Raw genomic sequence first — 19,797 nt, 5'->3', positions numbered from 1 at the left:
TGCTGAACAGTCACTAGAACTTATAGTTCACTAAGCCAAGGGTTATTAGCAGCAGAATCAGAATCTTCCATGTAAAAAGTTACAGCTTGCAACTATCACATAATGCAACTAGTAGCTATGTAGTTATTGAGAATAGTGTTATCACATCACATGAAAATAGAATTGTCTTAAGTTTCTTCTTTAAAGGACAGCGAGTCCATGTTAAACTAGAGACTACCCAGAAACAGGTATTCAGATTTTTGAAAATTCAGAATAGTGGCCAAATCCACACCAAAAGATGTACTGAGAAGAACAGACCCTGATCAGTGCAGACAGTATCTAAGCAGATTTTGTGTGGGCAAATGACGGAATTTACTTGTTTTGTATCACATCAGGCAGCAAACATCTTTCATTTAAGGCTCTATGCCTTTTTACTAGTCTCCTTGCAAACACAAAGGACTTGAACACAATTCACTGGAAAGACCACAGTATTCAGTCCCCAGCCTCTCAGAAGCCAAGCTGTGAAGGAGAGGGGAAGAAGAGTTGCCCTAGTTCTGAACACTTAGAATGTGCAAGTCTGGAAGACTGCTAGAGATCAGCAATGGCCACGTATTAGCAGTGAACATCACATTTTTCACTATGGAGAACACAGGATACCCTTACTACTCAGAATATTGGAGGACAGACATGCATGACCTGTTTTCCCCAGTAAGGGAAGACATGTCCATTACAAATATGACAAATTTATTTTTCTTGAAGCCTGATCTGTATGTTCTACTCTATCTCCTACACCATTCTAGACTGTAGGGCTCTCCCTTTGGCCATTTGACACAGAGAAATAACTTGAAGGAAGACAGTTTATTATTTATGTATAAACAAAGCAATTTTCTACAGTTAGATTTCTCCATCTAGGAGAATAACCCAATCCAGCTACTGTTTAGTCAGCTCTGAGATATTGTTCTTTCACTTGGACTTTTTAGAGAGCTCTTCTTCTATTTAGCTTTCAATGTGGTCCTACTACATATCCTCAAATTAGATCTAAATTTACACCTGTGGCTTTTTAGAAAAGGAAGGGAAAAAATAAGCTTTTTAAAACTTACATTTATGGATAGCTTGTATACAAGCCTTGTATACAAGGCTACAGAAGGGTCCAAACAGCTGAGAGTGTTAATACCTAAAATGATCTGACATGGTACACAGCCTTTTGTTTAAAAATAAGTTATATTTTTTAGTTGATCCAGAGAACCCAACTACTGAAACTGTCAGGGCTCTTTCTCCTCTCTGCAGGTCAACCGATATCTGAGTTGGCACAAAGATTTTATATTTCTAGATTGAGGATTGGTATAGGGGTAAATAGCAGAAAGTTAAATTTGTCCTTGTCTGTGAAAACAGTGGTTCTGCTAGTTTCTCCTACACCAATCCATATGGCTCACCCTTTAGAAGAGAGCCATCCTGGGTAATGATCACTTTATAAGAGCTAGGTATTATTGTATTTAATGATGGCATACAATATATCTAATATACTGTATATCTTTTTTTTCTCTCTCACCGAATGAATGTTCTTAATGGAGGAAGATTAGGTAATGCAGGGCTATGATAGCCATCTTCCTTCATGTCTTCTCTCTCCATCTGACTAATCAATGTTTGTACAGTGCTTTGAAAAGAAACTTAAAGCACTATGTAAGTTCTAAATCTTATTCATCTGCTTACTGGAAGGGGGGTAACTCTGAAGTCTGGATTGGCATAGTATGAACTAGCAGAACCATAAATTTACAGCTAAGAACAAATTTACCTTTCAGACTCATGATGAATAAATCCACCTCAGGTTCCTTCCCAATCAAGGAAGATCTGGTTCACAACTTCCTGATCCAGGGACCACTCGTGAAGGTTTATCTGTGAGTGACAGTCGCCTTCCCTGTAAGGTAAGTTGCAATCAGGAAGGTCCTGTTGGACACCATCCAAATTCACACCTCCAGGGCTTCCTAAGACAAAAAGGCTGACCTTGTGACTCCCTACATGATAAGCATCTCAGATTGGCTATGTAACTGTACAGAAACCTTTTGGGGAACACCTGATTTCTCCAGGCCCAGAATGCCTTCAGGATTGCCCTGCTTCTAATGTGAAACTTGAACTCAGAAGGTTAAATGCAAAGAAATGCTGCTGATTCCTGAAATATGTGAGGACAGTATTCTGATACCTTCTGTGTAGATACGAAGAGGAAGGATGGGAAAGGAAGATTAGAAGTACAGCAGTGCCACCTAGTGTAAAAACTGAGAATGCCCCTTTTTAAATCAGAGAACTAACAATTGGACTTCTTTTTAATAGGAAAATGAAAATATTGCATTCTAAAAGAATATTCATCTGAAAGAGGTTTTGAAACATATACCACCAGATAAACTTGTGAGCTTTATACTGGGAACAGGGTGGAAAAAATATGAATATTGATCCTGTTCATTAAGTTGCCTAATAGCAAGTATTGATTAGAGACTCAGTTATCCTTGCTCAGCTCACTAGGAACACTGAGGTACATTCTCCCTATCTTTTAAGGCTACTGGAGAAAAGTAAGCTTTTTTTAGAAATCAAGGAAAATAAAACAAGAATTTAGGTTAGTTACAAAAATCAAAAATGGGAAAAAAAACAAAACAAAAAAACCAAGCCTATCTAGTGATGATGGACTACACTAAATTACTATTGCTGTAGAGGTCCAATGGATTTAAATATCGGACTGGATTTTGCACACTATCACACACAAAACAGGTATGTGAGAGATTGTGATTCAGTGACTATAGGAAAGAGTCCAGATGCACAAATTCTATTCATGGCTCTGCCAACAACTCACTGTATCACATTAAATACATTTCTTTACATCTAAGTTTAGCCACCTGTAAAATGGGCATAATACAACGTGTCTGTGAGGCAGATAAGTGAAACATGGAAAAGCTTGGCTATAAAGCAATACAGAAATGCACAGCAGTATTATGAGCATCATCAAAATACACTAAAGATTACAGTTTCCTCTCAATGTGTAGGTAGAGCTTCCATTAAAGCAAACAGCATTAAATATTGAGCACTGAGAAAGGCAAATTCACACTTGAACTGCTGAAAACTACTGAATCATTAGACAAAAGCACTTCCATACAAAATCATCAACAAGACAAAATGGGATCTAATAACTGATTATCTGTTGTTTAACCCTGCCCCACCCAACCGGCTAGAGCCCGTGTAGCCAGATATTTTCACCTAATAGCAACTTTAAGGACAGATACAGCAAAATCTTACTCTACTGAGTACTCTTCACTCATGTGGTTAGACCTATTGACCTTAACTGGATCGGGATTAGGCCCTAGATGTATTTAGTTTGGTTTTGTGGATGTGGAATGTGCATTCAAATCCATAACACATAAGTGCTAAGTAAACACCAGCAGATTAGGGTTATGGAGCTGTGTTAATGTACTTTAGGCATAGGAGCTACAAGAACCTAAAGGTCAAAATGTTCAAACTTGATTGCCTAAAGTCAGTCACCTAAATAAAAGAGGCCTGATTTTCAGATTTCAACTCACATTAAGGAGAGCAGCAGGTGTTTCAAAACCTCTAAGAATCAGGCCTCTTATGTCTTGGGCAACACTAAGCACTTGTTAGAGCTTACATTTGCTTTTACAATTTAGTTTTTGGGTTAACAAACCTAGTCAAGTATTAAGATACATACTTATACAGAAGCCCTACTAAAAAAGATGAAATACAAAGAAAAAACAGTGCTCTATAACTATTCAGATAAACAAAAACAAAAAAGTTTTATGTTTTTTGTTACAAATTCTTATTACTGATTAAAAGACTTCCTGATATCAGGGAGTATATATTAGACTTGGTAAAAATAACTGCAGCAGCGTTGATCTCCTCATACTGAAGACTAGCCCTATGAAAGACACATGATTATTTTGTTTCTGTGTTTATGGAAAGAAAAATAATTTTAAAGACCAAACAAAAACAAAAACCAAGCAAACAAAAAACCCCCACAAATCATAAAAGGACAATACTCCAAAAAGGGAAGAGGACCGATATGCCTACAGATTCTTTGATGAATAGTTTATACTATGTTCTTTGAAGAACGGTGTAGAGCAAAACTGAATACCAAATCAGACTTATAGTATGCTGAACAATGCCCAAGAACTCCACTGAGGAAGTGAGAACCTACAAGAGACCTTTCTAGAATGCTGTTAGACTTAAGGAGCAGTGTACAAAAAACACTACAGGGCAGGAAGAAGAAATAGGTTTCAGGTACACGTACATATGTAGTAGTATGCTGATTGTTTTTCAGCACTGCCACCACACTACATATTGTAAATGTGTAAAATTCAGCACAAAGTAGAAGTATGAATATAGTATGTATTTTAAGTTACTGATGTACTATTCTGATTCATCGATGCAGCAGTATGATACCAATTTTTAAAGATTTAATTACATTTTAAGTAGCATAATACTGTGAACAGACCAGGCAATTATTTCAGATTTTTCCTAAATGTTACATTATCCCTGAGCTGTTCCAGAGTATGGAATGAAGCAGTCAACAACAACAACAACAGTGCACAGCTTACACCGTTTTACTTACACACACACACACGAGATTTTTCCAATGGAAATGTTCTTCAGTTATATTTGAAAGCACAATTAGATTGCCTGTCATTTAGTATTTGCTGTTAAAATAGCACAGTCTCGTCTTAAAACTACCTTTCACTATGCACTAACTAAATTACTTTTTATAGCACATACAGTATTGTGATACCAGAATGAAGAAATGCTTGTTCAAGCATGTGAATTTTGGCACTCAATCAATCACAAAGCTACACTACTCCAGGGCTTTGTTCTGTGCAACAATAAGGCCCTTACACGTGAAGGGATCAGTTCAGCAAGGTGTGAGTGCCCTCAGCTCCCACTGACTTAAGAGCTGCACCTTGCAACTTCCAGCATGAATTTTAGATGTGGGTGGAAAAATGTTTAGTTGAAATTTTCCACAGGAGAAAACTAACAATAACCTCGCCTTTTCTACCCTTAGCCCAGAGCCCACCAAAATAAAGCCATTTTCATTGAAAATTTTGACAGAAAATTTTGACTTTTCATGAAAGAAATTAAAAAAGTTTTAGCTTTCAGCTAAAATGTTTCAGTTTTCCAATATACAAGTAAAATAAACCAGAAACTATCTGGGAAAGCGGATGCTTTCCGTGAAAATTTTCACTCTCTCAAAAACCCAATTTCCATTAAAAACCTCATTTTGACTGAAAATTTGTGACCAGTCCTAATGAATTTATTTTGCAGATATGAAGCAACAAAGAATTTTTAAAAATATGGATTTAACTTGCACATAGAGCTCTTAAAGAATATCTTCTAAAATGTTTCTGAAACATACAGATGTGCTATCTAAAATATGAATTGAATATTGTCTGTTATAGCCAAAAAACCCACATACTGCTGACAGAAGCTTATATCCAAGTTGTTTAATGCATAATTAAGCAATTTTTGTACTTCCATAATGCTACGTACAAAGAAAAAGGAAGTGAAGAATAGCTTTATCTTCATAACTACGAAAATTATCTCCCCCCCCCCAAGTAACACAGCTAACAAGTAAGAATCCGATTAAGAGAAAAACTAACCTAGAGCCGAAAGACCAATTTTATACATGCTGCAAGAGGCATGACTTGGTCTAATAGGTAGTTTCCATTTTTATCTATTACTGTGTCTCCAACTGGTTTGGTTTAAATTCTATAAATTTTGACCAATCTGTGATTGTGCTTTGAATGTGGGATAAATAAGGTCCCAAGGGCTTAAGATACCAGCCTTCTATTTTGTAACTTTGAAACTGATTCATATATATAACAGGAGTGGCTGATGATAGTCAGAATAGTTTCAAGTAGAAGAAGGCGGCATGCATATTTCCTTCTATAATTTTTATGTAAAAAAAGTGTTTAAATATTAATGTAGTGCTAAATTAATTACATGATAAAATACTAAGTATCTGATTTGGTTGCTCTTTCTTGATTAAAATAAATTTAAAATGTCTCAGAGAAAAAATAATAGTGGAGGATACTTACATGTTTAAAACAGGTAACAGGAGCTGCTGTTAAATTATTGCTAGTAATGTAGTTACCCCAACTGAAACCTTCCACAGGGATAGCTGCTAAAAGAAAGTTATTTTGTTTAGGAAGCTGTACAAGGGGTGAATGGCATATCTTACATTTCCAAGAATTAGTTTCATTTCTATTATACACAGTTACCTGTTTTAGTCTTCACTTGGTTCTGCAATGTAGCCTGGTACTGAGCATATGCTGCTAGTTTAGCCACTAAAGGTTGTTTCTGGAGAACTTTAGCCTTTTTAGTTGGAGGTTTACCCTAGGACAATAAGAGTTAAGTAAATAAAGCCTTTCAAAACTCTCAACTGGACATTTTCAAAAATGTTCCTCTCACACTACTACACAAAATCACTTTTAAAAGGTTCAAGAACATTACACAATTAATTTTGTAAACAAAATGCATCTCTCATGAGGCTATCCTGGTAGGCAAAAATTTTAACAAATAAAACAGAATATGGAAGTTGTCCATTCAAGTACCACATGAGCTACACTTAGCATTAATATAGTTTCAACCCATAAAAGCAGACTCGAGGTAATGTCAGAAACATTATTTTTGCCTAGGTATGGAAACCTGCACAGAACACAGCATCAGCTGCTGTTCTATGGATAATGGGCAAAGGGCCTAGACATCTGTAACTATCAAAAAGATGACAAAGGCAGAATCTTAAATGTAATTCTGAGGGCCAGTCATTAGGCAATATTCCCACAGATGCTGGGGTTCCATGTGAGAGACAATGGTAGAACATAAAGTTGATCTCCTGCCAGCTGAGGTTGCAGTCTCTATTAGTGTTATTTTTATAACACATCTACGCTAACTAACCTTTTAAATAAACTAATTTAACAAAGGGGAAAAAAGAATGAGAATTAAAACAGTTTACAACATGCCAAAATTAATACAGCTCAATATGTCAATCTCTATATAGGGTCTTTTAAAAACTCTTATTTGTGAATGAAGTGACAGCAATGGTTTAGCCACTATGATCTGTGAAGCCAACAAGTACTTTGAGGCTAAATCTATGGATTATTCAGATGCCACACACTTACATTTAAAGAATTATCCAGCTCTTTCTACCGCAAGTGCAGTAGGCCCATGGCAGCAGAGTTTATTTAATTCCTCTGCACAAGAAAACTAAATACCCACAGGAAGTGCACCATAAGAGTTCCTTCAACAGCACCAGGTAAGGCAAAAGTGGACCAGAGCATCAGCCTCTGCACAAATCTTCCCTTTGTCTACCTGCCCTTGCCTATGGGCCACAGAAACTATTTTGGCTACTTAGTTGGTGGAGGGGCAGAAACTCGTTTTCCACAATCCCATTCAACATATCTGCACAACCCACTCAGGTTAGGTGTTGAGCACAAGATTTGCTCCTTGATCCTTACAGAAGTGTTGATCTCTATTTTTGTTAGGTGAACACATTTCTGAAATCAGCTCTGAGCATTTAAGATACCTAGCTTAGTTTAACTTTAGTCATGTTGCTAACATAACTTTTTAAACTTATTTTCCTGTAAGGGCTAAAAAGACCAGGTTTTAGGTTTAGAATTTACTCAACAGGAAATTTGCACTCAACAGCAGGTGAATAATCTGATAAATTTTGACTCACAAACACAGCTACGTTACTATGAGTTTACTAAAAAACAACCTAATTTAAAAAATAAAACAAAAACATGCATGAGCTCAGATAAACCAGACCAGACAGATAAATGCTTATTTGTAAAACATGCAAGGATAAATATGTAAACAAGATGGTTTCTGTACCGTTACCTGAAGTCTGGCCAGAATGCTGGCCTTCTTGGAGTTTGACGAGTAACTTCTGGAGCATGAAACACTACAGAAACGCTTTGTCTTAGAGTAAAAAGCATCTCGGACACCGACCATCCCACACATCTCACAGGTGGCTAATCAGAGAAGAGAAAAGGTTCAACTGTAAAGCGTGATAAAAATTTCAGATTAAAAGAGAAGTAAAACCCAAACATAAGGATTCCACCATGAAGGTCTTATTGGCTGCAGCCCCGCTTAGCTTCATTTTGACTGTTTAGACACCAAGCCATTTCTTAGTCCTTGATCTTACAAAGACTTACAGGTGCTTAACTTCACAAAATGACAAGTCCCACTGACTTCAGTGGAACTACTCAAATGCCAAGGTCTTTGTTGAGTGGAGGCTGAAATGGTTCCCCCCCCCAGGTTTCACTAACAGAAATTAATGACTCATCCAAAGCTGATCTTCACTCTGCATGCTACCCAGTTCTAGAGTTAAAAGAGACTTCAGGTGTACATCTGTGAATGCAGACTTCATCTGATGTTTACTACTCCCAACCCAAAAATAAGACTCGTGTCTCTATTTTCCTTTGAATTACACATAAGCCTCTCTCACATATCGTGGCCAGTCAACACCTGCATCCTGCTGGTATTACACACTTTATGTGTTGCACTACCCAGTCAGCTCTAAGACACCCAGAGAAACAGAGGTTGCAGGTGACTAGTGCCACTGTGATGCCCCAAGTGGGTTTTACCACAAAATAATTCCACTGCTGAGCAGTATATCTGTCCTATTGTTTTTCTGTGATGATGAAAGCAATGTTCCCTCTTTCTCACAATAATGTGATTCCAAACATGTGGGGGTTGAACACCGTATGCTGAAAGAGTGGACTTAATAGGAGTAAAGATTTTTTACAAGCACATAAAGAAAACCAATATAATAAAAGCATTAATGAATGCCCTACAAAGTTATACAGTATAACGCAACTCTGGATTCACCTCCTAAAAATGTTGATGTTAAAAAAGGGTTAACCCAAACTTTTGAGAGGGAAGACTGTCTTAGCACTTTAACAGAAGCCTAAGAACTAAAACGTATTTGAATACAAATTTACTTGATGTAAAAATAAAACTATATACATCACAAAATATTTGCATAGTGTCTTTCTTGATAGGCAAACAGAAATTATTGCTTGTTTCTGGTTGTTAGGAGTAAAAGTCTTCAACTGAACTGCTTTGTTCTCAGAAAGAAAGAGTCAACACGTATTCTCAGACCCACACAAATGACACCTCAGCTTGAAATAAAACACAGAATATGTTATATGAGAGCAATGGGATCCAGCTGAAAACCCACAAACTCAATTCCAGAAAATCTTTGTACTCACCCATGCCAGATTTACCATCTGGATAAGTATAGACCTGTCCATTATTCTTGATAATGGGGAGACTGGATGGTAAGGGAGCAACTTCTTCTTCACTCTCATCAGAGCTTGAGCTGCTACTAGTGTCCTCACTACAACTATCATAACCGTCAAACATCCCGAATGAGTCACGTCTCTTCCTTTCTGACCGTGAAGAATGCTCAGTCTAAAAAGCAAAACACAAAAACACAAGAAAAATTAGAATACTCTTAATGTAAAGATTTTGGAGATGCAGTAAATTGCAGGGTGAATTAAAGTATCTTCTCTTTATACAAAGAGATATCAGCCATGTACCTGCTAATAAAATTGTTCAGGATTGAGAACTTTAGAGGCAGAATTAGCCAGTATTTGATAGTTATATACAAGAAAAAAAAATCCTGTCTCATAACAGGCTGAAGAGTAATGTGACAAGTCAAATCTCTTCTTTTGTTGACATCTCTTCAGAGTTCAGTAATCCTGGTATCTAGAGTATTGATAGTCAGTCAGACCACATAAGCAAATGCGTGCATCCTAAATGGCTGCAGCCAAGTTCACTAAAAACTTTAATATGCTTGCGTTGAGCTAGTCATAGACCTTAGAAAGGTTTGTTTGATCAAAGAGAAAGGATAGTCTATTGGGTAGGGCACTAGTCTAGGATTTGAGAAACCTGTGTCCAAATCCCAGCTCCACCGTAGACTTTTTGTGTCACCTTCGACAAATCACTTCGCCGCTCTGTGGCTCAGTTCCTTCTGTGTAAAATGTGGTACTTAAGATTGTAAGATGCTCAGATACTATGGTAATGGGGTCCATATAAATAGCTTCAATAGAAAGGTGGCTAATTTGTTACTGTTACATACAAGAAGAAAATCCTGGCTAATGGTAGCTCTTTCCTTTAACCATGTTATGAGGAAACATACACAAGTGAAGTTCACTGCTAGAATGGAAGAGGTTTCACAAATTTGCAATGAAGACATTCGAAATGTATAAAACAATAAACGTATTGATGTCCTATTTTGCGGAGCATCTCGAACATGTATTTTACATGCCATCTTTCACCGCAAAGGATCCCCAAATGCTTCACAGAGAACCACTGAAATGTAACCACTGCCAGAATGGAGAGCAAGAAATTACTGGTTCGGCACAGTGCACAATAATTCAAACATGGAATTTTGGCCAAAGACACCAAGGCCCTATTCATAACCATTCCCCTTAAAGTTCACACAACAGAAGACAGTGGCCCTCATTCTCCTCTCAATTACCACCATTTTTAAATTGACGCAACTCCAACGAGCTGCATTTGTCTCAGTCTACGATGGTGAGAGAAGATTCAGGCCCAGTGTCTGTTTAGTTATTGTTCTGTACTGCTTTCCCTTTCTCTTTGTGTTAACTGCTGAGCGTGATCAGATACTTCTGTGCATCCACTACTCTGCCTGCATTTCCCTCCTACATACTTGCAATCAATCACCAAAGTGGGAGAATCCCAAAGACTAACCATTTGTCTTGTGATCCTTCCCTTGCACCTGCCAGAGACAGAATCACATTCACAGAAATCACGGACATCTGTGATTCCATGCATGAAGACAATATTTTATGGTAAATATGCATGTTAAAAATGTCATAACAAGAGGACATCCCTTGCAGACCACAAAACTGACATGTTACACAAAATAGGTAGAAATACGATGTAGGATTCACATAAGCTATTTCACTAAATGATCTCAAAGCATTTACAAACATTAATTATGTTTAACACCACCCAGGGAGGTAGATATCTGCATTTTATAAAGGGGAAATTGAAGCACAAGGAGATTACTCCAGTTGTCTAAAGTTGGACTGGAAGTATGTGGCCAAACCAGGAACAGAATCTAGTCCTCACCAAATTAACTGCTCTCCACCCACTGGATAGAAATTAATAGGAAGTGGTAAGGAGACAGATCAACAAAATAGGGTAAAGAAAGAAATTCAATTATTTAAGTGTGGGTGGGGGAAGGGAGTGTTGCAAGATAGCTGAAAAACTCAAAGCTAGGTTTTTGTCCCTGATATTTTTGATAAGCCAACCCTGCCTGAAAGTTAGCATATACACTAAGAGACTGGAAGTGATATTAAAAGACTGGATTTCACTTTCCTTTTTTACACTGGACCTGCTCCCTGTACTGCTAGTTTTAAGACTTCTCCAAAATAATCCTCCAAATCTTTTTTCCTGATCAGCATGCTAGGTGACTGTTCCATTGAGAACATACTTATTTTACATTTGCCACCTGCTGGTCCAATCATCTAATCTGGTTGGATCGTCCCTACTCTGCGTGTTTTAGGACATTTGTTTTCAATCTTTCCACTCTCTCGCTTTGTTTTTTTAAATGAAGATCCTCCACTCTTGCCTGGCAATATGCCTAAATCCTGGTATGGAGAGAACTTTTCTAATATTCAGAGAGGAATATAGTTTCCACACCCACCCAGTCCTAGCCTCCCCACCCCCTTACAACAAACCCACCAATACGTAATGGGGTGAATACACATTTACCTCACTAACAGCTCTCAAACGTCAAAAATGTCAATGCACTGTAAACTACACAGAGATTCCTCAGCTAGTAATTCAAAATTATATTTTAAAAAATGACAACCAGGTGAACCAAGGGAATTTCCCTCCAGTCAGCAACTGGCTGAGGAGTGGAGCGTTCTTGAACTAGACCCCAATTTGACCCAAACTGAAATCAATGGAAAAACTTGCATTGACTTCAAAAGACCAAGACCAGACCAGGTCCTCACTGTTAGGAAAAGCCTCACCTGCAGGCCATTATTTCTTACGATTATAAGCCTAAGAGATGCAAGCTCAGTTATTACCTCCTGTGTGTTAAAATTAAGTTAGCAATTGAACAACAGGTTGCCATGGATACAGTGTTCTAGTAACAATTCTGGTCAGTTACAGATCAGCACACTAACCAAGAGGAAAGCAAGTCTTCATCCTCAACATTTCATTAGATTTGTAACTTCTTACAGTTGATGTTTAACACTGTATTGACCATGGCATTCAGTCTAGGCCAACCCCTCTTTGTCAAATCATTCACAGATGAAAGAAAACACACTTAGCAAAAATGTTTTAAATTAATACGTTTCAAGAACACATGGAGTTATCAATCTAGCCATCTTCAAAATAACCATACACATCAAATGTGCCTACCAATACATACCTGCTCAAGGTGGCATAACATTCCTCCTCCATAAATCTTGTGCTTGGTCAAGCTGTTCCATTATCTTAACCCATTGGAATGTGGAAGTTTTGGTTTGGAGGGGAAGGGGCTGTCTGTGTAAGTTTAAAAAGAAGACTGTGGCTTCTATAAAGTATTTTTATTCAGACTTTTGCCAGAAGGTGAATGGCATCTGTGTTTAGGGGAGAATTTGCGTCTAACACTCTTGTAGTTGATTAATATTTGCATTGTATGTGTATGCTCAGGGATTTAGATCAAGTCTCAGGAAAAACTTCCTAACTGTAAGAACAGAAGGCCAATGGCACTGACTGCCTCGGGAGGTTGTGGAAGCTTCTTCACTGGAGGTTTTCAAATGGAGGCTGGATAGCCATCTGTCTTGGATGACACAACAAATCCTGCATCTGGGCAGGGGGTTAGACTGCTAGATGACCCTTACAGTCCTTCTAACCCTATGATTCTAGGATTTGTGCAGCGCACAGTTTATAAACTGACAAAACTACAGTTTTTCCAAAAGGAAAAATATATACACTTTCAAAATAGCAAATCTAATGAAGAGTCTTATAGACAAAAATATTTATGTCATGCATAGCCCCATAATATTTCATAAGCCCATTCTCACTTGGCCAAATAACTGCAATACATCAATGTAGTTACCATGCAGCAAGACCCAGATTTTCAGGGAAACATTTTCAGGATATCATCAGAGTGGGGAGGTGCATTTTAAAAGTATACCATGGACAGATATGTATAATGAAAAACAAACATCTGATCTATGCAGAGCTGCTGAACTACATAACAGATGCAGCCTATAAATAATGAGAAATGTGGCAACAAAGGAGTTAAGTCATGCCAGGGGAAACTATAACTTACTCCTGCTGTACAGGCAGGGCGATATTTCTGGACTATGTGGTCTGAAATCTGAAGACACGAAAGGCTATAGATAATAAAAACAATAATATCCCTATTTCAGTGATTCAAACAAGAGAGATTATTTAATTAATCTTATTCCAGGCCAAATTTAAAGGTTTGTTCATGTTGGCATCATATTTATTTTTTGTTAGAAGGAACTTACCCACATCTTTCTGTTGGGGGAGAAGAAACCAGACCCAGGATGAAGTGTGGCACCCTTCTCTTTCCTAATCTCTCCCTTTCTTTTTAGGTTTTGATCCTTTTACTTGAACCACTCCAAGATGCCTGCAGCTAAATAAGGAAGTGAACTTGCATCATGATTCCACTTCTGTGACTTTGATTCCCTCATGGCATTCATGATGACCGCTAGTCTATTTCATGCTGTCTGGGGGGAACCTGCTAAAATGCAGGAGCATAATCCTAATCAAGTCTATTGTTTTTTCCCATTCTATGAACTAGCACAAGTATATTTCTTCTGTTGCGTCTTCAAGCCAGTTACCACTACTAACAGTAAATTTGAATGGATACAGCCTTGGGGATTCCTTCCCAAACCTACAAGGTGTCTTAGTGTCCAAGAATATTTTCCTTTGCTTAAATTGTCATTTTGTATGCTGACTCCCAGCAATCTCAAAAGCTCTCAGAATTTGCAGGCTTTTGAAGAGCTATATACAACAGACATTTAATGCTGTATAGCCTTAATATTTAGTTATTGATCCTTAGATCACACTCTAGTAAGTACAGAAATAGGGGACAGCATATATATTCAGGAGAAATTTAGGGAGACAGTATGCAATTTACTGAAACTGGAATTTTGCCAGATCATGTCTAGCACCTCTACTTTTGCAGTGTGCGCCACAGAAGCCTCCTTTTAATACCTTGTTGAAAGCCAGAATCTGCTGCAGCATGAGAGAAGAGTACTAGTTCTAGAACCACTGATATTGCTTCCCACAGGACTTGGGTTTGCTTAGATTACAAGACCTGACATCACAAGCCTAGGTGGAATAACTATAAGCAGAATGGGACCAAGTATAATGTTCAGATTTGCAATCAAGTACCTTAGTAATAATCAATAAGTGGAAAGGACAGGTTGAAAGCACTGATGTTTGGATAACTACTCTTTTTAAAAGTCTGCCTGAAACTAACAGCAGTTTTAATTTTCTCAAATAGAATTGTATCATATTAAGTAATTGACCATTAGTATATAGATATACATGGTGTGAACTACACATACAAAAAGGAAGGAAAAACCCAAGCACTTTTTGATGTGGGATTTTACAGGAAGCAGGCTGTAGAAAGTTTGCATCAATGTCAAAATTAGGATAGGATAAAGGCCAGCTAGCTTCACCTACTGATAGCTTAATGGAGGGGAGCCCTGCCTATTGGTATCCTTTTGCAAAGCATGCTGGGAGTGGGAAGAATCTGGGACCGTAGAGAGTTTTTTTTAACTTCAGTCATTGGGAAGAGTGGTAGCACTGCAGAAAGGCATCTTACTAAAGTAGTGTTGGGGGAAACAGCACCAGAGACGGGTATGCTAGCATGGGGAAGTCACAGCTGCTAGAAAGAAGGTACCGGACCTGGAACTTTGGGCACATAGGCTGTGGCTTGCTTCCTTAAAGGGATTATGGACTCCTCAGCAGGAAAAAAGGCTTTTGGCATACTTGGGACATACAGAGCACTTCAAATTTATGTGGAAATAGGACTGAATGCAGCTGCTGGTGAAATAAATAAATACTTATGTGGCTTTTTAAAGAACAGTTTAATCTGTGCCTTCTACGACACAACCCTCCGACGAGTGAATGCCTAGTGACATACAGCCTATCTGTATCAAATATCTGAAAACATGTAACCATTCTAATCATTGAGAGCTCTCACACAAAAAGTTAACACCTTTTCCCCTCCCTAAAGCTGAGCACGCAAATGTGTCTAAATTGGTATGTGCCAATCAGATAAATGGAAATTATAGTCCCTACAATACGCAATTATCTGATCTGCATAATATTAATAACTGCATGTAGAAACTAAGCATATGACTGCATGTCTTCTCTGTACACAGTAATGTGCCTTTTTTTTTTTTTTTTTAAACTGGGACGATCTACAATGCTATTGATGAAGGTACCTTATACAAGCCAGAACTAAGCAAAATAAACAAATTACCACACCCAATACTTCATAAAAATACTTCCTAAATTGTGTCATTTTGGAGATTGAACACAAGCAGTGGCAGGCCATCATGGGCAGCAAATTCCAAAAGCTCGAAGTCTTCAATTGAGAATGTCCTACTACTGAGACTGCGTAGCTTCACAGCGAGAACATCGTGGCCGCACTTAACTGCCATGACAAGACAAGCTGCAAGTGGAGGTGTGGGGGAAGGTCTAGAGAATCCAGGTTCAAGACCATCCAGACTGTTCAAGAACTACTTACAGAAGAAAACAAGGAACCTGCGCAGAACTTTGAATACAGTTTATGAGCTAACAAAGGCCTATCCAACACAGAGGTTGGCAGCTGCATCCTACTTCAGGTTCAGTCTGCACGCGATGTTCAAACCTAACCCAAAGTACATTGCATATAGAGGAGGTGAATGTGGCATGGATCAACACTCTTGCATTAAAGGATCAGCATAACCTCTAGGTCTGAGGCACATAAGGTCATCACTGCTACCCAGTATCCAGGAGCAGTGACTATTTAAGCAAATATTCTCAACTATCAGACATTATCACTACGCAACATTTCTCTTCATGTTAGAAGAATACTGCAATGTACCCATTCCTTCTAATCAAGAGACCGTTGACATTATATGCAGTTATCCCAGTCCTAGCTCTGAGCTTGATCAAACTCTAAACCAGTGGTTCTCAACCAGGGGTACGGTACAGGGGGCATGTCAACTCATCTCAACAGTTTCCCAGTTTTACAACAGATTACATAAAAAGCATTAGCGAAGTCAGCATAAACTCAAATTTCATACAGACAAGGACTTGTTTATACTGCTCTATACATTGAAATAGTAAGTACAATATTTATATTCCAACTGATTTATTTTATAATTATATGGTAAAAATGAGAAAATAAGCCATTTTTCAGTAAGGTGCGATGTCATTTTTGTATTTTTATGTTTGATTTTGTAAGCAAGTAGTTTTTAACTGAAATGAAATTTGAGGGTACACAAGACAAATCAGACTCCTGAAATGGGTACAGTTCTCTGGAAAGGTTGAGAGCCACTGCTCTAAACCACAAAAAAATTAAATTAGTTATATTACAACAGTTTTAAAATCAAATCTTGTCAAAACAATTTTCCCTACAGCAACTTATTAAAAATGTAAAGCTTTAGCATAATTGTATCCCCCGTTGCACTGTGAATTTAATACCTTCTCATAACATTACAACAGTAGGAAAAACAAACAATTAAGCAGCAATCTAAAGGTAATGTGACCAGCTTTTAAAAAAGATAAAATAAAAATCTTTATTTCTGATTCCCTGGAATCCTATAACTTACCTACAAGTTTTGGACAGCGGGTTTTGAGACATTTACAAATATAAATTCTATCTGAATGTTTTACAAAAGTAACATGTAGAATGACTCGCTGAACAGCTGTAGAAATGCACTTCTGTCTTCAGTGTGTCTATTTGACATCATTCTTTATAGTCTGTTTCCCATGTCCGTTTGGCTTGCTGTTTGCAGCCTCCATTTTATGGGCCTTTTGCACAGCAACAAGGAGAGAAATTGACTTAGCTGCCAGCTGACAGTGCTTAGCACCTTGCAAAATCAGGCCGAATTTTACGGATTAAGAGAAAAAAAATGAAAGACCAGGAGCACGAACCCTTAAACACTTTAACCTATGTTCCCCCATCCAGCCATTAATTTTTATAAAGCAGAAACTAAGGAAATCTTGCCTCCATGCCCCAATCCTGTCCGACTGTGTAAAGTTATTCACATACTTAAGTGTTTTCAGGACCAAAGCCTAAATTATTTGTTCCTTTGTATGTTAAATAACTCCCCAGCTAGGAAACTTATCCTTCCTATGTTTTCCAGTAGTCTGTGTTATAACTTGCTCAAAAAAGCTAGTTAAAATAGACTTTATACCACTGAATTACAAAGCTGCTATTTTATAGACTAAGTGACCCCCCCTCCCCCATTTGTAAGGCAAGTTTAGCATACAGATTTAATTTTCTTCTAGATTGGTTACTTAATACAATAAAAAAAAATCTAAAATATAATTGTTATTTACCTCATTTTGAAGCTTTGAGACCCGTGTGTGACTCCCTGACACTAAAAACATCAAATCACTAGGCTGCCTCTCAAGCTTTAAATGACAACTTCCCTATAAAAAGAATAGAAACTTTTAAAGGGACACTACCAATTTAAATATGGCCCAACATGTACATTTTGTAAGAATAAGGTTTTATAAAAGATGACAAACAGAACTGGTTTGTCAATTTTTTAAAAAAAGTCTACTATAACCAGTAGCTCTTTAAAACCAAGAATTTTCATGCAATACCTGGAAATCCAACTACTACAAATCTGAAAGTGAAACTAGCTTCATAGTCATATTGCTCAAAGGGAGAAAAATGCCAAAAGTAAACCAAACCATAAACCAGGGGTAGGCAACCTATGGTAAGCGTGCCAAAGGCAGCACGTGAGCGGATTTTTAGTGGCACTCACACTGCCCGAGTCCTGGCCACTACTCCGGGGGGCTCTGCATTTTAATTTAATTTTAAATGAAGCTTCTTAAACATCTTTAAAACCTTATACAACTAAGCTATTGTTGTATGTAAAGTAAATATTATAGACTTAGAAAGAGACCTTCTAAAAACGCTAAAATGTATTACTGGCACGCGAAACCTTAAATTAGAGAGTGAATAAATGAAGACTTGGCACACCACTTCTGAAAAGTTGCCGACCCGTGCAAACTATCACACTGGATTTTTTAAAAGTAAAAGCATTTTAAAAATCCCAAATTGTCATTAATAACATAGGTAAAGTGACTGCAACATTTGAAAAAAATCTAGTGTCTCATTAAACCCTCATTGCAAAAGCTTTAATTGTGAAAGGGATAATACTATAATAAAAAAGTATTATCCCCAACCCAGCTCCCCCATCAGTGAATGACAATCAGGGCAGGCCTGAATTGTCCAGGTAAAAACAAAAACAACCCATTGCTATTGTTTCTGGTTGTCAGGAGATCCTGCAGAGACAGTAAGGCTGCCTGCAGAGATCTGAAACCTACTACAACCTTCTGAAGGAAGAAGGGATCACAACAAAAGGTAACCTGTCTGAGCAGGGTTGTGCTGTCCTCCCGCACATTACCAGTTTCTCTCCTGGTGATGACAGATATTGCCATGTATTTCAGCGAGGTATTAGAGGCTCTCTCATAACACTGCGGAACACTATGCTCATTCACTGTCCCAGCATGAGTACCTTCTGGTAATTATATATCAACTATATGCAACCTTTACTCCGCATTTGCTGCAACCTACTCTGGTTGCACAGTCCGTTCCAGAGCTGCCATGCAGATTAAAGTTGCACGAATAAAACTCCTAGCGCGAGCTCTCACAGGAACTAAGGGAAGCCTGAAAATTACCGCAGGAGGAATCGCAACAAAAGAAAGCAGCGGAGCAGCCCCGGGATCGGAGCTGCAGCCCTCCCTCCCCGCAGGCACACACACGAGGGGGCCGGGAGGGGCGGAGAATCCAGAAAAGAGGAGAGCAAAGTAGCCTAAAGCACCAGGGCTTGTGACTGCTGCTGCTGTTTTCTTTCCTTCCCGCACAAAGCCCCGGTGCTGTCTCCGGGCTCCTTCCCCACGTACCCGCGTGCGGCGGCGGCTCCTTCCCCTCCCACACGCACCCGGGGGAACCTAGGAAAGGCTGCAGCCGCGGGTCCCCGCCAGTTTGCCCCCTGCAAATACATACAAGCGAAACAACAACAACAACAGAAGCCCGAGGGTGCTCCTGGCTGCTCCCCTCCCACACAAGTGCTGCGACCAGCACAGCTGCTCTGCTCCCGCCCCCAGCCACAAGGAAAGCTCCGTCTCCCCCCGCCCCCTCCCACACTGTTCCCACGCCTGCTGGCTGCCCGCCCCCCCGAGCAAGCTCCCAACCCCCCCCCCCCGCACTGCCCCTGCACCGCCTCCCCGCAGCCCCAGGGCTGCTCCCCACAACCACTGCAGCCCCCCTCCACCTCCCGCCCGCGCTCAGCCCCCCCCCCCCGCAGCAAGCCAGGCGAGCCCACCGCAGCGGCGGCTGCCCTGCCTCCCCCGGGGTTGTGCTACTCACCAGGTCCTTTGTGTTTTCCATCAGGCCCTCATGGGCAGGGGATGCCTGCTGCTCTTCCCCCCTCCCCTCCGCCCCCTCCCTCTCTCCCCCCTCCCCTCCGAGGGGCAGGGCCCGGCTGGGACAGGAGGTGGCCTGGAAAGTTCAGCCTCTCACTTAGGCAG

General features: G+C 39.1%; 1 protein-coding gene across 7 annotated transcripts in view; it reads right to left on the bottom strand.

The window, feature by feature from the left end:
- Window positions 1–19,797, bottom strand: part of MBTD1 (mbt domain containing 1) — a 55,957-nt gene that overhangs the window by 35,745 nt on the left and 415 nt on the right. The window contains exons 1-5 of one of the 7 annotated variants that reach the window (XM_084648201.1): window positions 19,637–19,696; window positions 9,240–9,441; window positions 7,858–7,997; window positions 6,246–6,360; window positions 6,063–6,148 (exon numbers count right to left, since the gene is read on the bottom strand). In XM_084648201.1, the coding sequence (XP_084504327.1) occupies window positions 6,063–6,148; window positions 6,246–6,360; window positions 7,858–7,997; window positions 9,240–9,441; window positions 19,637–19,657 (564 nt within the window). In that variant the 5' untranslated portion in view covers window positions 19,658–19,696. Of the gene's footprint in view, window positions 1–6,062; window positions 6,149–6,245; window positions 6,361–7,857; window positions 7,998–9,239; window positions 9,442–17,592; window positions 17,655–19,273; window positions 19,331–19,636; window positions 19,697–19,797 lie in introns of those variants that run through there. The other 6 variants (XM_084648203.1, XM_084648197.1, XM_084648198.1 and 3 more) reach the window with 6 other exon arrangements.

Source organism: Lepidochelys olivacea, assembly GCF_965140295.1.
Source record: "Lepidochelys olivacea isolate rLepOli2 genome assembly, chromosome: 14".
Classification (NCBI taxonomy): Eukaryota; Metazoa; Chordata; order Testudines; family Cheloniidae; genus Lepidochelys; species Lepidochelys olivacea.
This window is presented reverse-complemented; position numbering and strand designations above follow the sequence as displayed.